The sequence below is a fragment of the Terrapene carolina genome, unplaced genomic scaffold, assembly GCF_002925995.2.
Source record: "Terrapene carolina triunguis isolate 2854851 unplaced genomic scaffold, T_m_triunguis-2.0 Scaffold131, whole genome shotgun sequence".
In the NCBI taxonomy this organism is placed as follows: Eukaryota; Metazoa; Chordata; order Testudines; family Emydidae; genus Terrapene; species Terrapene triunguis.
This window is the reverse complement of record NW_020664482.1, coordinates 10,573,716-10,594,223: the sequence shown is the minus strand read 5'-3', so window position 1 is coordinate 10,594,223 and position 20,508 is coordinate 10,573,716. Positions and strand designations below refer to the sequence as shown.

Genomic DNA, 20,508 nt, shown 5'->3' with positions numbered 1-20,508 from the left:
CCCAGTATTTGTTGATAACATAGTCAAAGCATCCTGATTGGTTAATAATTAAATCACACAGTGTTTTAATATCATGTGCTGCAAAGAGCCGCAGGAGACACAGTAAAGAGGCACTTGCAGCTCGCAAGCCTCAGTCTTTGTATAACTGTCCTAAGTCATATTGGAAACCATTCCACTTCATATTGGAGCTGATTCCGGGGCAGCATATATCCGTACCCCTATATGGACTAGGTTGATTCAGAGACAGGAAACATACACAGCCCTACCTTTATCTCTCAACACTTGTAAGAGCCAATTCTTTTACTCCTTACTCTGCCATAGCTCCCAGAGAGTCACTGGGAGGTTTGTGTAAGCAATGCCTGCCAGGTTTGGGCTGCAGCCACACATCTCCATTGCTACCTACAAACGCTGGAGGGTAGGGAGCAAACACCCAGAGGTACAAGATGCTGCTGCTCTAGCAATTCCTGAGAAAATGACCACACACAGTTCAATGGTGCCAGCTGCCATTTGGCCTTTTCGGCCCACAGATTTCTATCGACTATCTGCTTCATAACGGATGTAGTGTGTCACAGCTTGGAACATAGTGCAGGGACCTCAGAAAGTCCTTGTCCCAAGAGGACACCGCAGAGTGAGACTGGAAATTAGAAACAGGAATCAGCAGCGCATGAAGCGAGCGAAAGTGCACGTGGCTGTGATGTGATGGGGAAGTTTTACTGCCGAAGGAGCAAAGATCTGAATGGCCTCTGGCAGGTGTGCATCATGTAACTGGTATGGAAGGACCACAAATAGCTGAGGAGAGAGCTTCTGTCTCAGGATCCAATCCTGAAAGTTGCTGACCACTCTGAACACCCAGGACCAGTGGGAATATAAACTGTGGTGGTGGGGTAGACGCTGGGCCTAGTGAGAGATGGGGCTGGGAACTGGAAAGTGCCTGGATTCAACTCCATGGACCCAGTGGTTGAACAGCCCTGGGACCCAGCAAGAGGCAAGTGAGGTAGAACATCAGATTGCAAGTGGCAACTGCAAGATGGTTTGCTGTAACATTTAGGAAGTGGTGTGAGTGCGTGATCCATGTGAGCAATGGCTCATAGAAGTTCCGGCAATGAAATCTGCATATGTGAGCACTGGTGTATGATGTAAATGGTGAGACAGAAGGCTCCACATTGGTTATCCAGGCAGACATTGGAGCTATGTGAGTGGTGTAAAGGAGACAGAGAAGCCTGACAAGGCTAACTGATGAATGGAGCATAAATAGGGGTGAAATCAAGTCAGTCAAAGATTTTCATTCCTTACCCTTTTTTTTATTATTATTTTTTGCAGCAAAATAACCTCCCCCCAAACCAAAAAATGAAAATGTTTCTTTCTACATTTTCTGGGTTTTCCAGGGAAAAAACAAAAACCTGGGGTTTTTTTGTTTGTTTTCAAAAACGGACAATAACTGAAATTTTTTCAGTTTTCATTCTGAGGCGTTTTTTAATCAAAAAAGGGGGGGGGGGGAATGAAACACTTCTTGCCAATTTTTCACAAAAAATTGTATTGACCTTTTTCTGATTCGACTGCTTATTTCCTCACTGCTGACAGCTTGTGGTGGGGAGCTACACAGTCTAGCACCCTTAATTCAGTGGTAACACATGTTTTTTGAGTGGAAATTTCCCATATTTTCTAACTAGTGTGTGACAAGGTGAGTGAGGTAATATCTTTTATTGGGTCAACTTCTGTTGGTGAGAGAGCGAAGCTTTCGAGCCACCCCGAGCTCTTCACCGGCATTGCTGTTTATTCACGCAGAAGGTTCTCAGTACCAATTGTATTATCGCTGTATGCTCCCCTACAGCCACCTGTAACCTCCTTTGACCCCACCCCAGCCCCACTCCTCCTCTAGCGCCCTACACTGCTCCATTGCTCCCAGGGTGCCTCTGTTCTGAAGCATGGGTGCATTGTGGGCTCCCTACAGCACTGCTGGTTTAGCACACACAGTCTCAGCTCCCACACTTCCCCAATTCCCTCCCCCCTGCCCAGCCACGTACATCTCCGCCTAGGCCCCTCTGTGCAACAAGCCTCTTTCCCATCACACCACAAGCAGACCCCGTTCATCTCCTCCCTATTTCCCCCTCCCCACCGTCGCACAGTTCCCCTCAGCTGTGTCAGTTCATATTTCACTAAAAAAATTACATCAAAAGTTCAATTCTTTTTCTGATGAACTGTTGTGCCGCAGTTCCGCCTCTGTAAAATGACAGTAATTGGACTAACTTTCTCCCACTCTTTGTCTGCATGGTCTATTTAGACTGTCAACTACTTGGGGCCCGGATTGCCTATTACGTGTATGCCCAGTGCCCAGCACAACAGGGCCCTACTGTTAGCTGGGGCCTCTAGGCATTACTGTAGTATACATAAATAATGATAATTAAAGCATAACAGAGGGACTTTAATCCTGCTTTAAGAGAAAATCTCAACACAACCTTAATTATAGGGTCACTGCCATGCTATGGTATAAATATAACAGCACAGCAGGCTGGGTAGTATTCATCCCAGAGTGAGGTGCTTTTGAAAATGTTACCCTAAGGATACATCTACACAGCAAAAAAAGAAAGCAGTGTGAGTCCCAGAGCCCAGGGCAACTGACTTGGGCTCACGCTATAGGGCTAAAAATAGTAGAGTATACGTTCCCGCTCAGGTTCTGAAATCTGGCAGCAGTGGCAGAGTCTCAGAGCCCAAGCGGGAACATCTACACTGCTATTTTTAGCCCCATAGCATGAGCCCGTCAATTGACCCAGGCTCTGAGACCTGCTGCTGTGGCTTTTTGTTTTTTAGGGTTTTTTTTTCCAGTGCCTAAGTCCCATTTCCAAGAGACGTGGGCACTCAGAAGCTTAAGCATCAATGAAAGTCAGTGCATCCGAAGAAGTGGGTTGTAGCCCACGAAAGCTTATGCTCTAATAAATTTGTTAGTCTCTAAGGTGCCACAAGTGGAACTTAGATTCCTAAGATGAAGTGGCTAAGTCAAGGGACTTAAGCTGCTAAGTCACTTTAGGCGCTTTTGAAAGTTTGATCCCTAGTTTACACTACAAACTCAACGTTGCAAGGGGAATTAGTTGCAACAGGTCTGATTGCAATTAAAACATGTTAGGTAGTTTAGACAAAACCTTAACCACACTGTTAGTGTCACTGGTAAAGGCCATCTTACAAAGCAAAGTGGAATTATGTTTTATAACAGCAGCGTAGTTGCATTCCCCAACATGCTTGTTTTGTACAGTAGGTGGGCCTGTGACTCATTAGCTAGCAATGGCCAGTCTCAAAACTGTTGCATCTCCAGTTAACTCAGAAGCTGCTGAGCAAGGCTAACAAACATGTATTTTACAGCACACAGCTGCTTATCTTCCCTCTACAGCCCCCTTCCCCCTGTTACAGCCACACATTTGAATGTGTTACAGAGAAACATTGATAGAAAACAGAAACTGACATTTCAGCTTCTGCCTCCATGATAAATGACAGGCTGATGAGCAGATACAATGGTGAAGAAACTGGACAAGAAGCTACTCCTGCAGATTGGCCAGTAACACATCATGCCATCACCCAGGAGAACATAACTCAGGACTGGCCGTCAGATTGTACATCCCCATAATAGTGGATCTTGGTGGATCATCAGTTGACAGATGGGCTCACAGGACCATATTCATACCTGGTGTAAGCAAGTGCAATTCCACTTCAGGCTTGTGTTCGTCTATACCAGGTCTGAATTTGGTCCTCAATCTCCAGAGTCTATTCAGCGATCCAAATCCATCTCTCGGCGGCAAATATGAAAGCACAGCTCTATAAGGTCCTTATGCTGTCTCCAAGCCTATATTAGAAAGAACTGGGGGCCTAAATAGGCTATGTTCGTGGACCAAGAAGATAGAGTGCATTAATAATTTTTCTAAATTGTGCTCCCTGGGACCAGCTTTTTAAACAGCAAATGAAGGTGAGATGCTGGAGGGAGGTACATGCTTAACTATCTGGGGTCCATCTCACCAGAAAAGCAGCATAGGTGAGGGACTGTGAATTGATTGCATGCTTAAAATTATGAAAAGTGACAATTCCTATTTGCATAATGCCTAGCATGAATGTGTGTAACATTTTGCCATGAAGCCTCAAATCAAGGATTGCAGTCAGCAGTGCTCTGTGAAAACCAGTGTCATAAAACCTGGGTTTATTTCTTAAGCTTTTAGAGGGTGGTCTTTTAATGTTTTGATTGTATTTTAATTGGGTTTTCATTACAATACACAGCTTTGGCTGTGTGGGTGAGGGAGGGGTGTTTCATAAATAAAAATATTAATTAATCGTTACATAAGACATCCACAGAAAGCAATTCCCATCCCATTGTACTGTAATTTTTTGGTGAGCATAACCCATATAATGAATACGACGACGACAACAAAACCCAACAGACAAGCTAGCTAAACAGCAGGCTTCCAGATGTCCACCCAGCTCTCTCATCTCAGACTCTTAATCCTCTACTTAGTCTGAGTTCTAGCTGATTTCTGATGCATTCAGATTATCCAGCTAGCATAACTGCTAGCGAACATCTGAACATTTTCACCCTTCCATCTCCCATTTCACCTTGAAGGAAATGCACTCTATTGGGCTCAGAGCCTTCTTTATCAAGCCAATTAGCTTAACACAAAAGCAGTGAATAAGGCTCACTCACACAACGCTCAATGGCCTGTAAAATCGCCAATATTTCAAAATGGTCTCAGGCCAAATACTGCTGTAAAAACAGTAACCAGTGCCTTAAGGAACCAAAGCGTTAGACTTTCTGACAGCATAAAAAATAAACAACATACATACATACATACATTTGACGTGGAGATCTGGTCACGTAATGTAAAGAAAAAGTTCATGAACAGATCAGATATAATTTCTTTTCTAACATTTGAGGACCCAAGTTTGTAAGGAACAAAAGGAAATGATTAACGGGAAATATGCATGGTACAAAAGAGACTTTATAGTCCAAAAAGGGATGTCCATATTTAGAAACACTTGATTCCTGCCATCAGGGTTCTTTGCTTCTTCCTGAATGTGTGTCTCGGCCATGAGAGAAAGAAAAAGCCTGTGCATGTTTGTGTCACACACGCAAAAACCTATCACCAGTTGATTTGCTTACTGATTAAAAGCAAAATGTTAAGATTTTAGGAGGCAAGCATGATTTTTATTTTTAAGAGCCCCTTTCTGCCAAATGCTTGCCCCTCCCCCACAAATTCTCATCCACACCACTGCAAGCTCAACTAAAGCCTTGTTTGTGTGTGGGGTGGGGGGAGGGAACCCTGTTACAAAACATTAATTAACCCGTTTGAATTAGCATGATGTGAAAGTTCTGCCCTTAGTGTGGACAAGGACTATCCCATTTAAAAACACATTAGTTGGTCCTGGTTATCTCGAGAAGGGACCGGAGTATGAATCACAACTGATACATTTTTAAGCACCACCTTTCCTGGTCTAGATGCCAGGTTCTATTTACAAGGTGCTTCTTAAGGCATTTTCTAATACAATGCTTTTTTCCAGTCTAAACAGGACCACAAAGAGATCTTGTATGATAGGGCCCTTATGTTGTAAGACCTGCATTTGGGATTTTGTGGATAAAGCAGACCTCTGCCTAAACTAGGATGTTTTTCTAGAGTTTCTCATCTTTGCTACCAACAGTTCAAGGCCACATGCTCTAGACTAGCATATACAAGAGGCTAGCAGCTGCCAACATTTCAAGCAAATGGCCCCAATCCCTGACCCTGCTCCAAGCCCTGTTAGGCAAGACAACATGGTGTTTAAAATGCATGTAACCACTTGTGACTGTCTACACTAACGCTCCCACCATTGCTACTACCAGAGGAAACACCAGTGGGAAATTTTAGAGAAAAAAGGCTAGTTCACACACAGCTGCTGTCACAAGGTTTCATGTAATATGCTTTTCTTCCATATCTTCTAAACCAGTGGTTTTCAAGCTTTTTTTCATTTGCGGAGCCCTACAAAGTTTCAAATGGAGGTGTGGACCCCTTTGGAAATCTTAGGCAGTGTGTGGACCCGCAGGAGTCTGCAGACCACAGGTTGAAAATTACCGCTCTAAACCCATAAAAAATAATTTCTTCTGGGTTAGGACTTCTTACACTGGGGGCCGATTCTCAGCTGGTGTCGATTGTCATAGCCCAGCAATTTACACCAGCTGAGGATCTGTCCCCATGCTTCTAACCAAGGGAAAGCTGCTTGGTCACCAACTTTCCCCAAAGTTTGGAAGAGTGCAAGTTAGTGGTTTCTGATAAGCTTTGCTCACCTATAGCCAGAATCTGTATCGTACTGGGTTTCTGGAGCCAGCACAGTGCCACACAATGCAAAACTGGCAGCAGTGCTAATTGTGTCTCATCTCCACGCCCCTCCCACCCCCCCTCTCACCTGTTCCCTGATAGGGTCATTAGTGCTCCTTAACAAGGTCTTGCAAAGAACTAAAGATTGAAGAGCAAAAGAATGGAGCAGGAGATGGAGAGGAGGAAAGGAAGAGAAAGTTTGGGTAACTGGATTTAAAAGTGACCTACAGGGGGGGGGGGGGGGGGGGAAGTTGGTTTGTCTTTGTTTGTTTCTTTAGGGCATACAAAAGACTGAATGGTGGTCGGTTAAGGGTTTGGGGTTTTTTTAACCTGCTTGTTTTACTACCTTCAATATATTAGAAATGTCAAGTTTGGTCTTTCCTGGCTTTGCTGGAGAACTTTTTGATGGTCTCAGGTGAGCACTCACACTTAAATTGAAAGTGTTGTGTATTCATCAGGTATTGTCGTTGGAGAGGTGTTAAGGAAACCCAGAGCTTTTAACAGGGCATTGACCACTTGATTGGGAACCTGCAGACCTGGGTTCTATTCCCTACTCTGCCAGGAATAAATCAAAATCTCTTTCTCTCTGATACCCCGTTCACAGTCTCTTAATTCTTATATTGGCATACTTGCATTAGTTCTCTAGTGACCAGACATTCTTGAAGGGTAGAGAAGGCTGCCTTTTTTCAGTTAAAAAAAAAAAACAAACCTTTTTTTATTTAAATATAAAGTTAAATGTATACATTTAAAAAAAAAAAATCGGACCTTCATAAATTCTAAAGAAGCAAGGTAGAGCCCAAGCATTTCTGCAGATCACCTCTAAAGCTTTTTAGATTAGAAATATTAGGTCTGGTCTATCTTCTTTTGCTGGAAGACTCTGGACTACCGGGGAGTTATCTAGATTGTGGTGTTGCAATGGAGCAAAACACCTGAGTAATAGTGAGGAGCAAGGGATATTTAAACTGTTTAATGCTGTTTTATGGGGGTTTGCTAATATTTTTTTTTTTTACACAAATTCCTGACAAACCTTTTGAGAGAAAAAGCTCTTTGTGGAAGATTTAAACACCCTTTGACCAAGAGCTGAGAAAGCTTCCACCAGTCACCGACACGTGTAACAAAACAAGCGGGAAGACAGAACTCTATATTCTTAAGCTAAAAAGGAAATAAAATGCACCCCACACACCTTTTTCCTTTAAAACTTTCTGGCTTCCTTTATAGGTCACAAATCAAAAAAGGATGCAAATAATTTTTTTCTCTCTCTCTTTTGCAAGGCACTCAGTCTTTCATGAATCATCCTCAAGAAATGCATGGTAGTCAGGCAAAAGCAATCAAATCTCTTTCCTTTTGTCAACTGCCTTTCATCACAAATGATCCCAAAGTACTTTACAACATTTCAGCCTTTCGTTTTTGTTAATTTTCTAAATTAACAGGAAGTAATATTACATTTTGCAAGTAAAAAGTACTTATAAATAACACACTCTTAAAACCTGAAAGCCAAATCAAATTTGATTAAAAATAGAAGTGGGCTTACTATGATCTAATTTCAATTTACACCAATATATTTGGGCTCCCTGTGAACTGTTTGTGGGTGTTTTGGTGGAGGGAACCCTGTATATTATACATCATGTACCTTCTTATACAGGATCTTGGAAATTCTTCAGTCAATGCAGGTTTGTATAGGAATACAGCACTATCACAACAATGCTTCCAAATCTATGAAAGATCCACACCAGAATTCAGAAGGGAATACTAAGCCTAAAATATGGTCAGAAAACCTTTATACATAACAAAGAATGAGGCGCTAGTTCAAAGCAATGGCCCTGCACACTGTTTAATATCCTAAAAATGTCGTGCCCGTGTTAAAATTTCCCAGTCCCATCGCAAGGCTTAATTACTATTGTTCTGGCTATTGGTGTTAGATTTGGTCAACCACATGAAATCACCCATGTCAGGGACACACTTACGAGAGGGCAGTCCCCACAATGTGGTTAAAACAGTTCCACCTTGCAGTGCAGACAGGACGGGTATTTGCTTTAATCGCGCCCACGTACTGTGTTGTAGCCTCTAAAGAGCTAAACCTTGCTGTAGGACTGGGATTCTCGATGTCCTGAGTTCTTATCCTACCCCAAACAATGCAGTCTGTGGCCTTGGCCAAGTCACTTACCCTCTCTGCCTCAGCAGCCCGTCTAATAAAGAGAATAAGCCTTATTCAGCTACCTTGTAGGGCTGGTGAGGATATGCCATTCTCCTCAGGAATAAGAGAGGGACACCAGGGTGGAAACAAAACAGGAGAGAATACTGACTATCTGGAAGACCAGGAGATGCAGCAAGCACCAGGTAGTTGCAAAATGGCCCCTCTAGAGTTGCAGCTACTTGGTTCTGTCAAACGTAAAGGGCCAGCCACTAAAAGGCATGCTGGGAAAAAAGTTCTTATAGGAGGACAACAGTGTCAAACAGAGGTGGTAGGACCATTATGAGGAATAGATGTTTGCTAAGCACTTTGAGCATACAGCTTAATCCTCACACATTAGTATGCAGAATGCCAAATTACAAACTAAGTCTGAAAAACAGGGACAAGCGTACTTCATAGGGCCTAAAAACTTCAGGTGAGGATGTTGGTCCCCTTTGCACTGCATGTTGGAATACGTTCAAGGAATAACTGTATTGGAACCAGATCCCTGGAACCGTTTATTTTACAGTACAGTTGCAATTTACAGTTTGGTGTGCTGCTCTAATAAAAAGAAACATGTGACTTGCTAATTACTAGTGCCCATTCAATTACTTCCTCAAGGAGTTGGGTTTGGTCTCTGTCACTATGTTTACACTGGATCCCATCCAGGTATGCACTCACGTGCCTAGCTCCTCCTGCTCCCAAGGACATACACCGGACCCTCGCTAGAACATGCATCTATATAGCGTGAATTTGCATATAACGCAGTCACAGTCATGGATCCCAAATGTAATTACTTTAACTGCAATTCATTTTAACGCGGTCCCTGCGTTAACACAGTACCGCGCATGGATCCCAAATCCTGCATTCTAGCGAGGGTCCGGTGTACTTCTATTTTTAGCATGCTAGTTCAATCAGAGCTAGTTCAGGACGTGCCTCCACAAGTTGGAATTTCCACCTTTGGTGCAGACATACCTGCTGACTAATTAAAGGATCAGAGGGTAATTAAAAGGGGGCTTGACAGAAGTGCAATACCAGAAGCCCAGCTCCACCACGATCATGAGTCAACAGACAAGAAAGGCTGACCTACGATGCCACAGAATCCCACGGGTGTTCCTATAGCCAAAAAATCCTCCTGGGATAAGAGACAGAACTTGCCCCAGAAAGTGCTTAATCCAAACTGGTGCCCATTTATAATTTTAGATTTTGTTTGTTTTAAATACTACTAAGAAATTAACTGTTCAAATGTAGCAGTTACAGAAAACACCACATCGTTTTAAATATGCTGACATCTATGATAGGACCCTGCTTTGGGAATTCTACTTTACCAGGAGCTGCATTAGGGTCTACATTGTTTGCTCTTAATTGATTCAAATATGTATTTGGGCTACAATTGTTAAGTAATTGTATTTTAGGCAATTAATGAAAGTAGCAGCCCCATAGAGGCATTGATACAAATACAACAGTGAGACAATTTTTTTTTCCTGATACAGCTTTTTGTGGAGACTGGCACTTCAAAGAATCACATGGTCTAATCTGTAGGCTATAACACTACCACTTTTCTTTTTAATAGAAATTAAAAAAAAAAAAAAAAACAGTTCATACAAAAATAGTCATTAGGTTTTCATCAAAAAAACTTAAGTAAACCTTTCTGTATTCAAGTACATTGGGACATCAGCTTAACATGCCTCATTGGGCCTTTATAATACAGATCTGGGTCTGATTTTCAGAGGTGCTGAGTACATGCCATTCCCAGTATAATTAAATGTGGTAGTGGGTGCTCAGTATTTTGAAAATCAGGGCTATATTTGCATGTTTCTTCCACATCACTGGGGCTTGTTTGGTTAGTTCATAGTACAACCTTGCCATTAGTGTGTGGTTTTTGAAGGAGGATGTATATTTCACAAACAAGCTAGATTCAAGTTCTAAAGGCAGCGGTCCTAAAATTCAAATAGAAACAAAAACAAATGTTCTTAAGACCACCACTAAATAGCAGCACAGGACACTAATATGTACAGTCCTCCCTCTGGCAAGGAACTCCTCTGTACTTTTTGCCTAAAGCATTCAAGTGCCAGTGGTCACACCCCACTCTGAACACTCGTCTGTAAATGTCTTTCTCCATCTGTGCCTTTAGATTGTAGGTCCTCTGAGGAAGGGACTTGGTATGTCTGGCAACAATCTTCCACTGTGTACTATTAGATAAACTAGTCCCCTCTCTTGATGAGCATTGCGCTCCTAAGTCTGCCCCTCTACAGTGGAATGGCATGGATGTAACTGGAGGTCAGAATTTAATTCCATTTGATTTAGAAAATTATTTCCCCCCTCGCCTAAGGTGCATTTGACCTTGATTTAAGGCTCTAGCCACAGGGCAGATTAGAGGGACACCAACTTGAAAGTCACAATTTTCTGTCTATTTTACAGTTACTATTATCTACTTTTAACACTCACGTACTATAACAGAGAAGTTAATGGAAAATGTCCCATCTCTCTCCCCTGACCTTGTTCAGTCTGGTTTTGAAGTCAATTTAAACAGCTGCAAGTTTTGAATGAAAAGCCACCCTAGTAACCAGGAAAGCAAAAGCACTTTATAATTAAAAAAAAAAAAAAAAACCAAGCATTTCAAAAGGTTTAGAACTTACTATTTAAAAGAGAACTGGATAAATTCATGGAGGTTAAGTCCATTAATGGCTATTAGCCAGGATGGGTAAGGAATGGTGTCCCTAGACTCTGTCAGAGAGTGGAGACGGATGGCAGGAGAGAGATCACTTGATCATTACCTGTTAGGTTCACTCCCTCTGGGGCACCTGGCATTGGCCACTGTCGGTAGACAGGATACTGGGCTAGATGGACCTTTAGTCTGACCCAGTACGGCTGTTCTTATGTGAAAGTGTGCTCTACCAGCCATTAGCGTTTCCTGCAGTTATGCACTTTCAAAAAATTCAAGGTGATAGCACCTAAATGTAACAAAAGCCAAGGGAAAAAAAAAAAAAAGTTATGTTCATTCACTCTATGCTATTTATCCATACAGAAACTATGTAGTATCATTACTGTCAAAACACACCTGAAGCATAGAAGTCTACTGAATTACAAGACCCTCATATAAGCAGTTCAGTTTTATATCATCCCAAAGCACAATATATCCTAGGACTTTTCAGGATGGTATTAGGATTTGGAATAGTTAGTAATGCATACAGCAAGACTGTAACCAACTGTGACAACTCACTAGACTCTGAGGGCTGGTCTACACTGGGGGGGGGGGGGGGGAAAATCGATCCAAGATACGCAACTTCAGCTACACGAATAGCGTAGCTGAAGTCGAAGGATCTTGGATCGAATTACCTGGGGTCCAGACAGCGTGGGATGAATGGCCACGGCTCCCCGGTCGACTGCGCTACTGCCTCTCGCTCTGGTGGAGTTCTGGAGTCGACGGTGAGCGCGTTCGGGGATCGATATAGCGCATCTTAACGAGACGCGCTATATCGATCCCAGATAAATAGATTGCTACCCGCCAATACAGCGGGTAGTGAAAACGTACCCTGAGTGTAGCTGAATCCATGTCTTATCTGGGCACTTCTTGGTAGTGTCAGCAGTCAGCTCTTTTGGTTGCTCAGATGACTTTAAGCTGTTTGATTTACATTGAATTAATATGCAGACTTCCATAGGTGGTGATGGATACATTTCTGCACTTTAGTATGCCAAGTGACCAGCAAAGGTAGTATTACAGCTCTTGAAGGATACCCATCAGCCCAATGTACATGTACTGTCAATTGTGGATTTCCATTATGAACTTCCATCAGAAGGATCTTGGAATAGGAAAGGGGGTAGGAGAAGTACCTACTTTTTTGGTGATGCACACATATTTGAACTTTTAGTTCTAAGTTGCTTCCATGAGACTGAAGCCAGTTTAACATCTCTTCCTCCGCATTAAATGTAAGCCCTAAATGTTTGTCTACGTTTGAAATGCTAGTGGCACAGGTGCGGTGCTTCAGCATAGACATTACCTGTGCCCCGGGAGGGTTTCCCCACCAGGATAGGTAATTCCAATCGCCCAGAGCTTGTAGCTACCTCAACAGAATTCCTCTATTAACCTAGCACCATCTACAGGAGGTGTCAGGTTGAGCTAACTACATTGCTCAGGTGGTGTGGATTCCCCCCCCCCCCCCCCGACACATTCACACACACACATACCTTTGAGCAATGTACCTGGTTCAACCTAGCTTTTTAGCATAGCGCAGGTCTCAGTCAGTTCAGTCACTACAAGAGACTGTAAGTGATCCAATTGCAACTGAGGCTATTTAAAAAATAAAAGAAAATAAAAGTGGTAAATGTTTATGAGACACGACCACTTGCACTGTTCTATGAAGCATTTACTAGAATATTTCAATTAACACAGCATTTTATCGGTCAATGTGAGTGACATTTTATTCACCTCACAAGCATTACACAGTGGTCTAAACTGTACATCTGCAATTTAGTTTGCATAAGCAATGCAAACAGGCTATAGCTGGGTAGTTTACCATAACTCATTATACTCTTGTAAACTTGCCACCTATGGTGATTTATGTTTCACCACAATTAATGCAAGATATTCCACCTCCATCTCTATAGTTGATAAGTACACTCTGCTCTCCTCTGTGGAGAGAGCAAAGAAGGAATATAGATAGCAAGTGGCGAAGGGATGGTAGTTTTATTCTGAGCACCAAAAATCCTGCATTTTTTGAAAGAAGAATCCGATTAGTACCACTAGCTAAATTAAGTAGTTACTTTTCTCTTTTATAAAAGGACATCAAAATATCCCATGTGTCAGTGGACACAATAGGTCTAGATATTCACAGAGGGGTAATTACAGAACCTTAACCCACCTCCCCGGATCCCATTCACATATGTAGTTAAAGAAAGGCAAGTGTATTAGGTGCCTGTGCCACCACTTCTAGTTCAGCAGAGAAATTAGGCGATTGTCTAGTATTTCTCCTGCCAACAAGCAGAATGCTAGAAAAAACCACAAGTCTGAAACAGTTTAACACAGGACAAAAAAGGCACATTTTAATATGTACAGCAATGCATTTGGGCTATAAATGTACCCAACACAACTGAAAAAAAAAAAAAATCCAATTTAACGTATGCTTTTATAATTGTTCACTTGAATCAGCCTCATTCCTAGCCACCTACCTTTCTGCATCTCTGAATGCTGCTATATACACACACAATTAGTCATGAATGTTCATTTAGGCTCCCATGTTCAAGTAATAAAATTCAAACTTGCATAGCATCTTACGCCACTCAGCCATAAACAGGTAAGATTGCATATTAGCTTGAGTAGCCATCTCTTTCAATTCAGCCAGTTTTAGCTAGCCACCATTTTTATCCTTGAGACAGAATGTTTCGTAAGTTACCCACCCTGAGGGATGCCACAAACTTCAAAATGAACTTTTTGCTGTTAAGGTACTTTTCAACCAGAAATTTAGAATGTTGTCAAGAACAGTTTTAAAAACGTAATACTGTTTATTTTGCTTCAAAAAACATTTCAGCATTCTAAACATACAAAAAAAACCAACATAACGTTGCAAATTTGTTTAAGTACAGAGTGTTTTTGAACTTCAATTGCTGCACTTGCTCTTCACTCCGTTGACAATGAAGAGAGGTCTACAGTTTCAGTTTAAAAAACTACCGCACTTAACTAAAAAAAACCCATACACTTCTCATGCCAGCTGAACCCCCTTCCACAACTAAGAATGGCAGCAGAATGCTAATTTCACTATATACAGAAAGACAACTTTAAGCTAAATGGACGCCCACTGTAGTGTAAATAGATCTACCCTCACAGTGCATGCTTTGGGCCATGGCACCCTATGGAAGGTACAGCCTTCCAAAGTAATCACCCCTCCCTCAAGGCATCACAACTCTAAGCATGTACCACAAGAATTTGTCTAGTTTTTACAAACTATAGATATGTACAGTTTATAACCCAGGATTTTCTAGCCAATAACCATATAGTAACACCACCTTACAAATTAAAAAAATGCTTGAAACATTTTTAAATGCTTTGTTACACCAACAGCAAAGTGCACAGAGTGAGGAGAACACTAGAGCGCCTTTTCATTTTAAAAATGTTTGGAAATATGTACAACTTTGATACAGTTTCAGGGTGCTCACGACACCCATGGCCACTTCATGTAAACCAGTTACAATTTCTAGAGCACTTTTAGAAACTACAATGTGATCAGAATCCGAATTTTGTAATTAAGCCTAATGAGGGCAACAGCACCATCTCAAATAAGAGGTGCTTCATTTATGGTGTTTCCCCTACTCTATGGTATTCACATCAGACAAATATTGTACAGTTTTATTCATCATCCTCATCTTCTTCATCCTCCTCTTCATCATCCTCATCCTCTTCATCTTCTTCCTCTACCTTTTTCCGAGCAGCTTTGGCTGCTGCACCCTTTGCACCATCAAACTTTCCTTTAGACTTGTAGTCTGCAACATCCTGCAAAGTCAAGAGGATGTCTTAATTTGCTCGAAGCAATAAAACGTACAAGCAAGTGTAGAGAGATACTAGCTTTCAGCAGCCTTCTCCCCAAGGGAAAGGCTGCTGGAGCTACAGTTTATGGGCTTGTGGCTACCAAAGTGAACCTGAGTAGTAGTCTAAGCATTAGGGTTGCATCCTGGGTTCATAATTTGGGGGGGGGGGGGGGGGGGAGAAGGAGGAAGAAAACTAAGAAACATTCACTGTCAGAAGTTAGAAATGTTTATGTAATTTTATAGTGCATATTATATATAAATAAAAGTGATTTAGTCAGCAAAGCCAAAACGTCACTTCATAAGGGGAGGTGACAGGGACTGCTATCTACCATGTATCCCAGGGAGCAAGAGACTCGCCTGAAGTTTCCCAAAGGGTAAGTTCAGTCATTATATGGAATTTTAAGTGTACTATATATGTATCCAGCATACTAGGTCTTGCTGCTAACCAGTCTCTAGATGTTACAGAAGCCTTATAAACATGCCTCCTGTGTAATATGGATCTCTTCATTAAAACTAAGTGTTTATGCCCACATCAGCTCTAATGTTACTAAGATGCTCAAGCTACAATCTAGCCTTACCTTTTCATATTTCTCCTTCAGTTTAGCTGCCTTATTATTGTAAGGCTGCTTTTCACCATCACTGAGGTTGTTCCACATTTCACCAAGTTTCTTTGCTACATCCCCAATAGATATGCCAGGATTTGTGGATTTGATCTTGGGACGGAATTCTGAACAGAACAGGAAGAAGCCAGACCTTGGAGAAAAGTTTCATATTAAAATGAGCATCTCAGAATCTGAAACTGAAGATTAGAACTGAGCAAGACTTCCAGCTCTTTCAACCATCAATTCACCCAAATGATTCACAAGACTGGAGACTATCCAAACAGCTAGTGTCTGAGTAAGGGGAAAGATGTGTTTAAAACAAAAACAAAAAAAGAAGAGAGATCTGGGTTTGCTTATGGACCAGGCTTGCAAAGCATTATATAATAATGAAAAATAAAAGAGTGTTGGAAAAATGTGCAAGATTTTAAATTTGCATTATTTGAGGCAGAGTGTTTTAGATGCCAATTTGTCACTTCCTTCCTCTTATTACTTTAGATTTAGTTGACAGAAGATATGAGTTTTGCAACTGTCCAGCTATTTTAGTCACGTTATTTAATGCTGCGCAAGTTGAGGATTTCAGCTGTCAGAAAGTTTATAAACGGGTACTAATAAACCTATTTCATGTTATCACGATTCTAGTAATGATCAGGTGTTCAATTTTCACCTAGAGAAAGCTACAACTGCAACAGCTAACTTTGAGTTGAGCTATTCATATATAACAGCATTGTGAGAAAGTTACTTACGGTGGCCGTTTTGGGGCATTAGGATCCTTCTTCTTCTTGCCACCCTTAGCTGGTCCATAATCCTTCATTTCCCTATCATATCGTACCTTGTCGGCTTTTGCCATTTCATCAAATTTGGACTTCTCTTTGCCTGACATGGTCTGAAAGAAGACACACACAGTAGATGAGTACTCAAGTTACCGAGTTTCCCTTTTCAGTTGGAGGTACGTACTTTGTCTTCACTGGACTGAGGCCACCTTGGAGGACAAGGGTTCACATCAAAGCTCACTGTCACAAATGGCAGTCTCAGCAAGGGCCAATAACTGAATTGGCCTAAAGCCGCCTCCTTCTACAGTTAGGCTATTAAAATAGCAGGAGGTGGCCTCTTGGTAGAGGTGTGCAGGAAAAGAAAGGAAGTGTGTATGGTGGAGAGAGAACCTAAGTTTCCAATGCAGTCTGAACTTTCCCGATCCCTAGAAATCAGAGACAAAATTAAGAATGGGATATGGGTTGAAAAGAAAGTCAATCCCTGATTTAAACAAGTGTCACAAGAAGTTACCATTCTAGAAAGACAGCTGTCACTTCAAGAAAGTAATGAATGAAAGTACCTTCCACCTTTCTGAACACTTCTTGGAAAACTCTGCAAAGTTGACTGGAACCTCTGGGTTCTTCTTCTTATGTTCTTCACGGCATGTCTGCACAAAGAAAGCATAAGCAGACATCTTGCCCTTAGGCTTCTTCGGGTCACCTTTAGCCATCTTGTCTCTGTAAGGAGGAGAAAAAGATAAAAATCACAGATCTAAACTGTTCTATTAAGTAAACTCTCAGGTTGAATATGGACAGAACGAAGTGGTGCTGCCTCAAGAGCTGGGTCACAGATGTAAGCAGTAGGTCATTATAGAGAGATTTAAATGTTTTTTAATAATTTGTCTTAATTTTTTATAATTTTATTTATAAATATACATAAAATATTTATTTGAGTTGGCTGCCACATTAGAGCTTGAACAGACTGCATAATGCCAGTCTGAGAGTTATTCCTTCAGGAGAGCTAGAGTACACATGTAAGTAGCTGTCACCCAACAGGAAAGGTTCCACTGATTTTTCCCCTGGTATAAATGCAATAATTTTGGTTACAAAGGTGTGCAAATAAGGGCCAGTTTTAAACACATCACCTGCCAATCTCTGCAAAACTAGAAGGATTTGCTTTTGCTCCACCAAGTGATGTGGTTTAGAGGTGTCGTGGTCAGCGCAAGGATGTGTTTAGCAAGTTACCAATGCTAATTTTGGGTGGTGTTTAAAAAAAAATTTTTTTTTTTTTTTTACATTTTCCAGCCTCCTGCAGTAATATTTTCCATGTGCAGCCTTTTAAGAGTTTGAAATTTTAATTTTTATTGGACTAACATTAATCTTTAATTGTGCATCCTAATCCCACATGGGCAATAAAAGTAGATTTCCAGAATCATTCCCACCCCCCCATTCTGTAAATTGCTACAGACAGACATTTTCATCCCCTCTAAACAAACACCTTAAAAAAAAAAAAGTGGGGAGAAAAAAAAAAAAAATCCCGTTTCGGTCACATATTAAGAGGCAGCAAATCTGTTTGCAAAGTTTCAGATTAAAAGGCAGGGTTGTTTTAGGTTTTTAATCCCCCTTCTTTGCTTCCCGCCATCTTCCACCCCCCCCCCCCCTTCGCCGAGCTCACAGCAAAAATAGAGACCCCCCCCCCCTTTTTGCATATTGCCCTGGGCAAGGGGCATTTGCGGCTGCTGCGAATGGGGCCAGTGCAGCCTGGATGTGCCCAGCTCAGCAGCGCGCTCCTTTGCCTGAGACTCCAGTGGAAGGAGGGGAGAGAGAGAGGGAAAAAAAAAAAAAACGACAGGTCACCAAGACACCAATAATTCATCTTCCATTTTGTGAAATGCTTCTTCATGAAAGAAAGTGCCCCTGAAATGAGCCCCTGTGCTGGCCTGGGGGGTGGCCCCGGGCGGGGGGCACAGCCTGGCAGGGCTGGGGCAGAGTGTGGGGCTCTCGCCCGTGCCATAGGAGTATCTATAGCCTTGGTGCTAGGCAGGGATATAGAGAAGTGGTTGCTGTTCTCCTCGCCCATAGCCGGCTCCATTCGCTAAAATGGCTTCTCGAAGGCAGTGAGGCTGCTATGCCTAACAAAGCCGCACACCCCCCTCTGCCCAACTAACGCCTCCCCGCGGGGGCTCCCGGGCCCCCAGCCCCCCCAAAACCACCCCGCGCCCTAGAAAAACCTCCGCTCTGTCCTGCCTGGGGGGGCTGGGGGCCGTGGGGGCCGGGGCAAGGGCAGGAGAGGGGAGTTAAAGCGCCACCCCCCCCCTCCTCCCATGTCCCTGCCTAGCGCAATACTCTGTATAACAAAGACTCCCGTGCAGCCATTACAGCCCAGGCTGCGCTCAGCCGCGCCGAGGGGGAAAAGTGCAAAAAGCCCCCAAACGACCCCCCGCCACCCCACCAAGCACAAGGGGCGATAGGGAAAAAGGAACCGGGGCGAAAGCGAAAGGTCTGGGCGCTCTGCGGGGCTCCTGAGCGGAGATTTCCCCCGCCTAGATCCCCCCTCCCGATCGCTGTGCTGCTTACACGTCTTTCTTCCTTAGCCGGAGCTCTCAAGCGCCAGCCATATTAATGCCCACAGCAGAGGGAAAGCGGCGCAAGAAAGAGGCGGCTTGGGGCTTCCGCCAGGGCACCGGGGCACGAAACCCACCTCCCCGGGCAGGGGAAGAGAAGCTGGAAGGGAAGCGAATGAATCGGGGGAGCGGGGCGAGCGGGATGGCGAGTAAAAAACTGCTTCGGCGGGGCACACGGGCGCAGCGCGCAGGGCTTATCCCTGTCAGATGCTACAGCGACAGCCATATTAATGCAGAGTAGACAGCGGGCACAGCACTGCGCACGGCCGGCAAGTTGCACCGCCGGCAGCCCCGCGGATCCCACCCAGGCCGGCGGCAGAGACGCGCCGCGCCGCGCCTTTATTTCCCCAGTCACTTTAAGGGGGATAAAATCCCTGCCCGGGCGGGGGAGCCCAGAGTTCGCCCCGGTGCCGTCCCCGCACCAGCCCCAGCGCTCCGGGCAGCGCGACCCGGGGAAACGCGCCACACTCCGCGCGCCTAGCGGGATACTCCGCGGAGTAGGGGCACCCCGGCGGGAGGGGGGGATCCGGGAGAGGAGAAGGGATTTGGGGAGGGGGCTGCGCCCCTCTGCCCGGTACCTCCCCGGCACAGCTGGACCCGCACCCAGCAGCCGGACCCAGGAGCATTTCTTGCCGTGGGAGCGGAGAGACGGGGGAAGGGGGAAAAGTTTTTTACTAAAGCAGGGGAGGGGGGAAAGCCCGCGGAGAGGGAAGGGAGAGAGAAAAGGGAGCGGAGGAGGAAGAGAAAAGGGGGATCGGGCGCGGGGGGGAGGGGCGAGGGCAGCCGCCCCCCGAAAAGTTGCCCGGCGGAGCCGCGGCGGAGCTGAACGTACCTGTATTGTTCGCTAGTCTGGGCAGTAGCTGGAGCGCAGGGCACGACGCTGGGCTCAGCACTGCTCGGCTCAGCCTCGCGTTGGCTGCCTCCGAGAGCGGCCTGATTGGCTGCCGGGCTCCGCCGTTTAAAAGAACCTCCTCGCCCCGCCATTGGAAGGGACGCTCATGAATATGAATCACGGCCCGGCACCGATTGGCCGGCGCCGGTCCAGGTCATTCATTCAAAAGAACACCCGCCGGGGGAAAAGGAGCCGGGCGCCGGGCGGCTGGGGAAAAGTTTGCAGCGTGAGCCAGGGTGGGTTGCGGCTGCTGGCCGGGCCAGCCTAGTCTCTCGCCGGCACCCACTGCCCCAGCACCCGGGCCCACGCTTCCGCCTCGGCCACATCTGCGGGACCATGGGCTCTGCTCCGCGCTCCGGTGCGCCTAGCCCCGCTCACCCAGCATCTGCCCACAAGTCCAGGGGCTGTTTAAAGCGTGCTCCCACCCTCCGGGCAGTCCTGCTTTCGGTGCCTGTGTCAAGCCGCAAGGTCAGGGCAGTGCCAGGCAGCGGAAAAGCCGGAGCTGGCGGGCCAGGGGGGTTAATCCGATCCTCGGTTAGCTAAGGGCAAACCCAGCGTGGTGTCAAATAAATATGACTCACGTTGTGTGCTCAGGATCAATGACTCCGAATCCCCTGTTCTGTCCA

At 44.3% G+C, this 20,508-nt stretch overlaps 1 protein-coding gene across 1 annotated transcript; it reads right to left on the bottom strand.

Moving 5' to 3' along the window:
* Positions 1-13,509: 13,509 nt before the first annotated feature.
* Positions 13,510-19,911, bottom strand: HMGB3 (high mobility group box 3). Its single transcript, XM_024210136.1, has 5 exons — positions 19,823-19,911; positions 16,948-17,104; positions 16,361-16,500; positions 15,594-15,768; positions 13,510-14,980 (listed from the first exon to the last, which is right to left on the bottom strand). Exons 2-5 carry the CDS (start codon positions 17,095-17,097, stop codon positions 14,837-14,839), a joined length of 609 nt encoding a protein of 202 aa, XP_024065904.1. The 5' UTR covers positions 17,098-17,104; positions 19,823-19,911; the 3' UTR covers positions 13,510-14,836.
* Between the last annotated feature and the right edge of the window lie 597 nt (positions 19,912-20,508).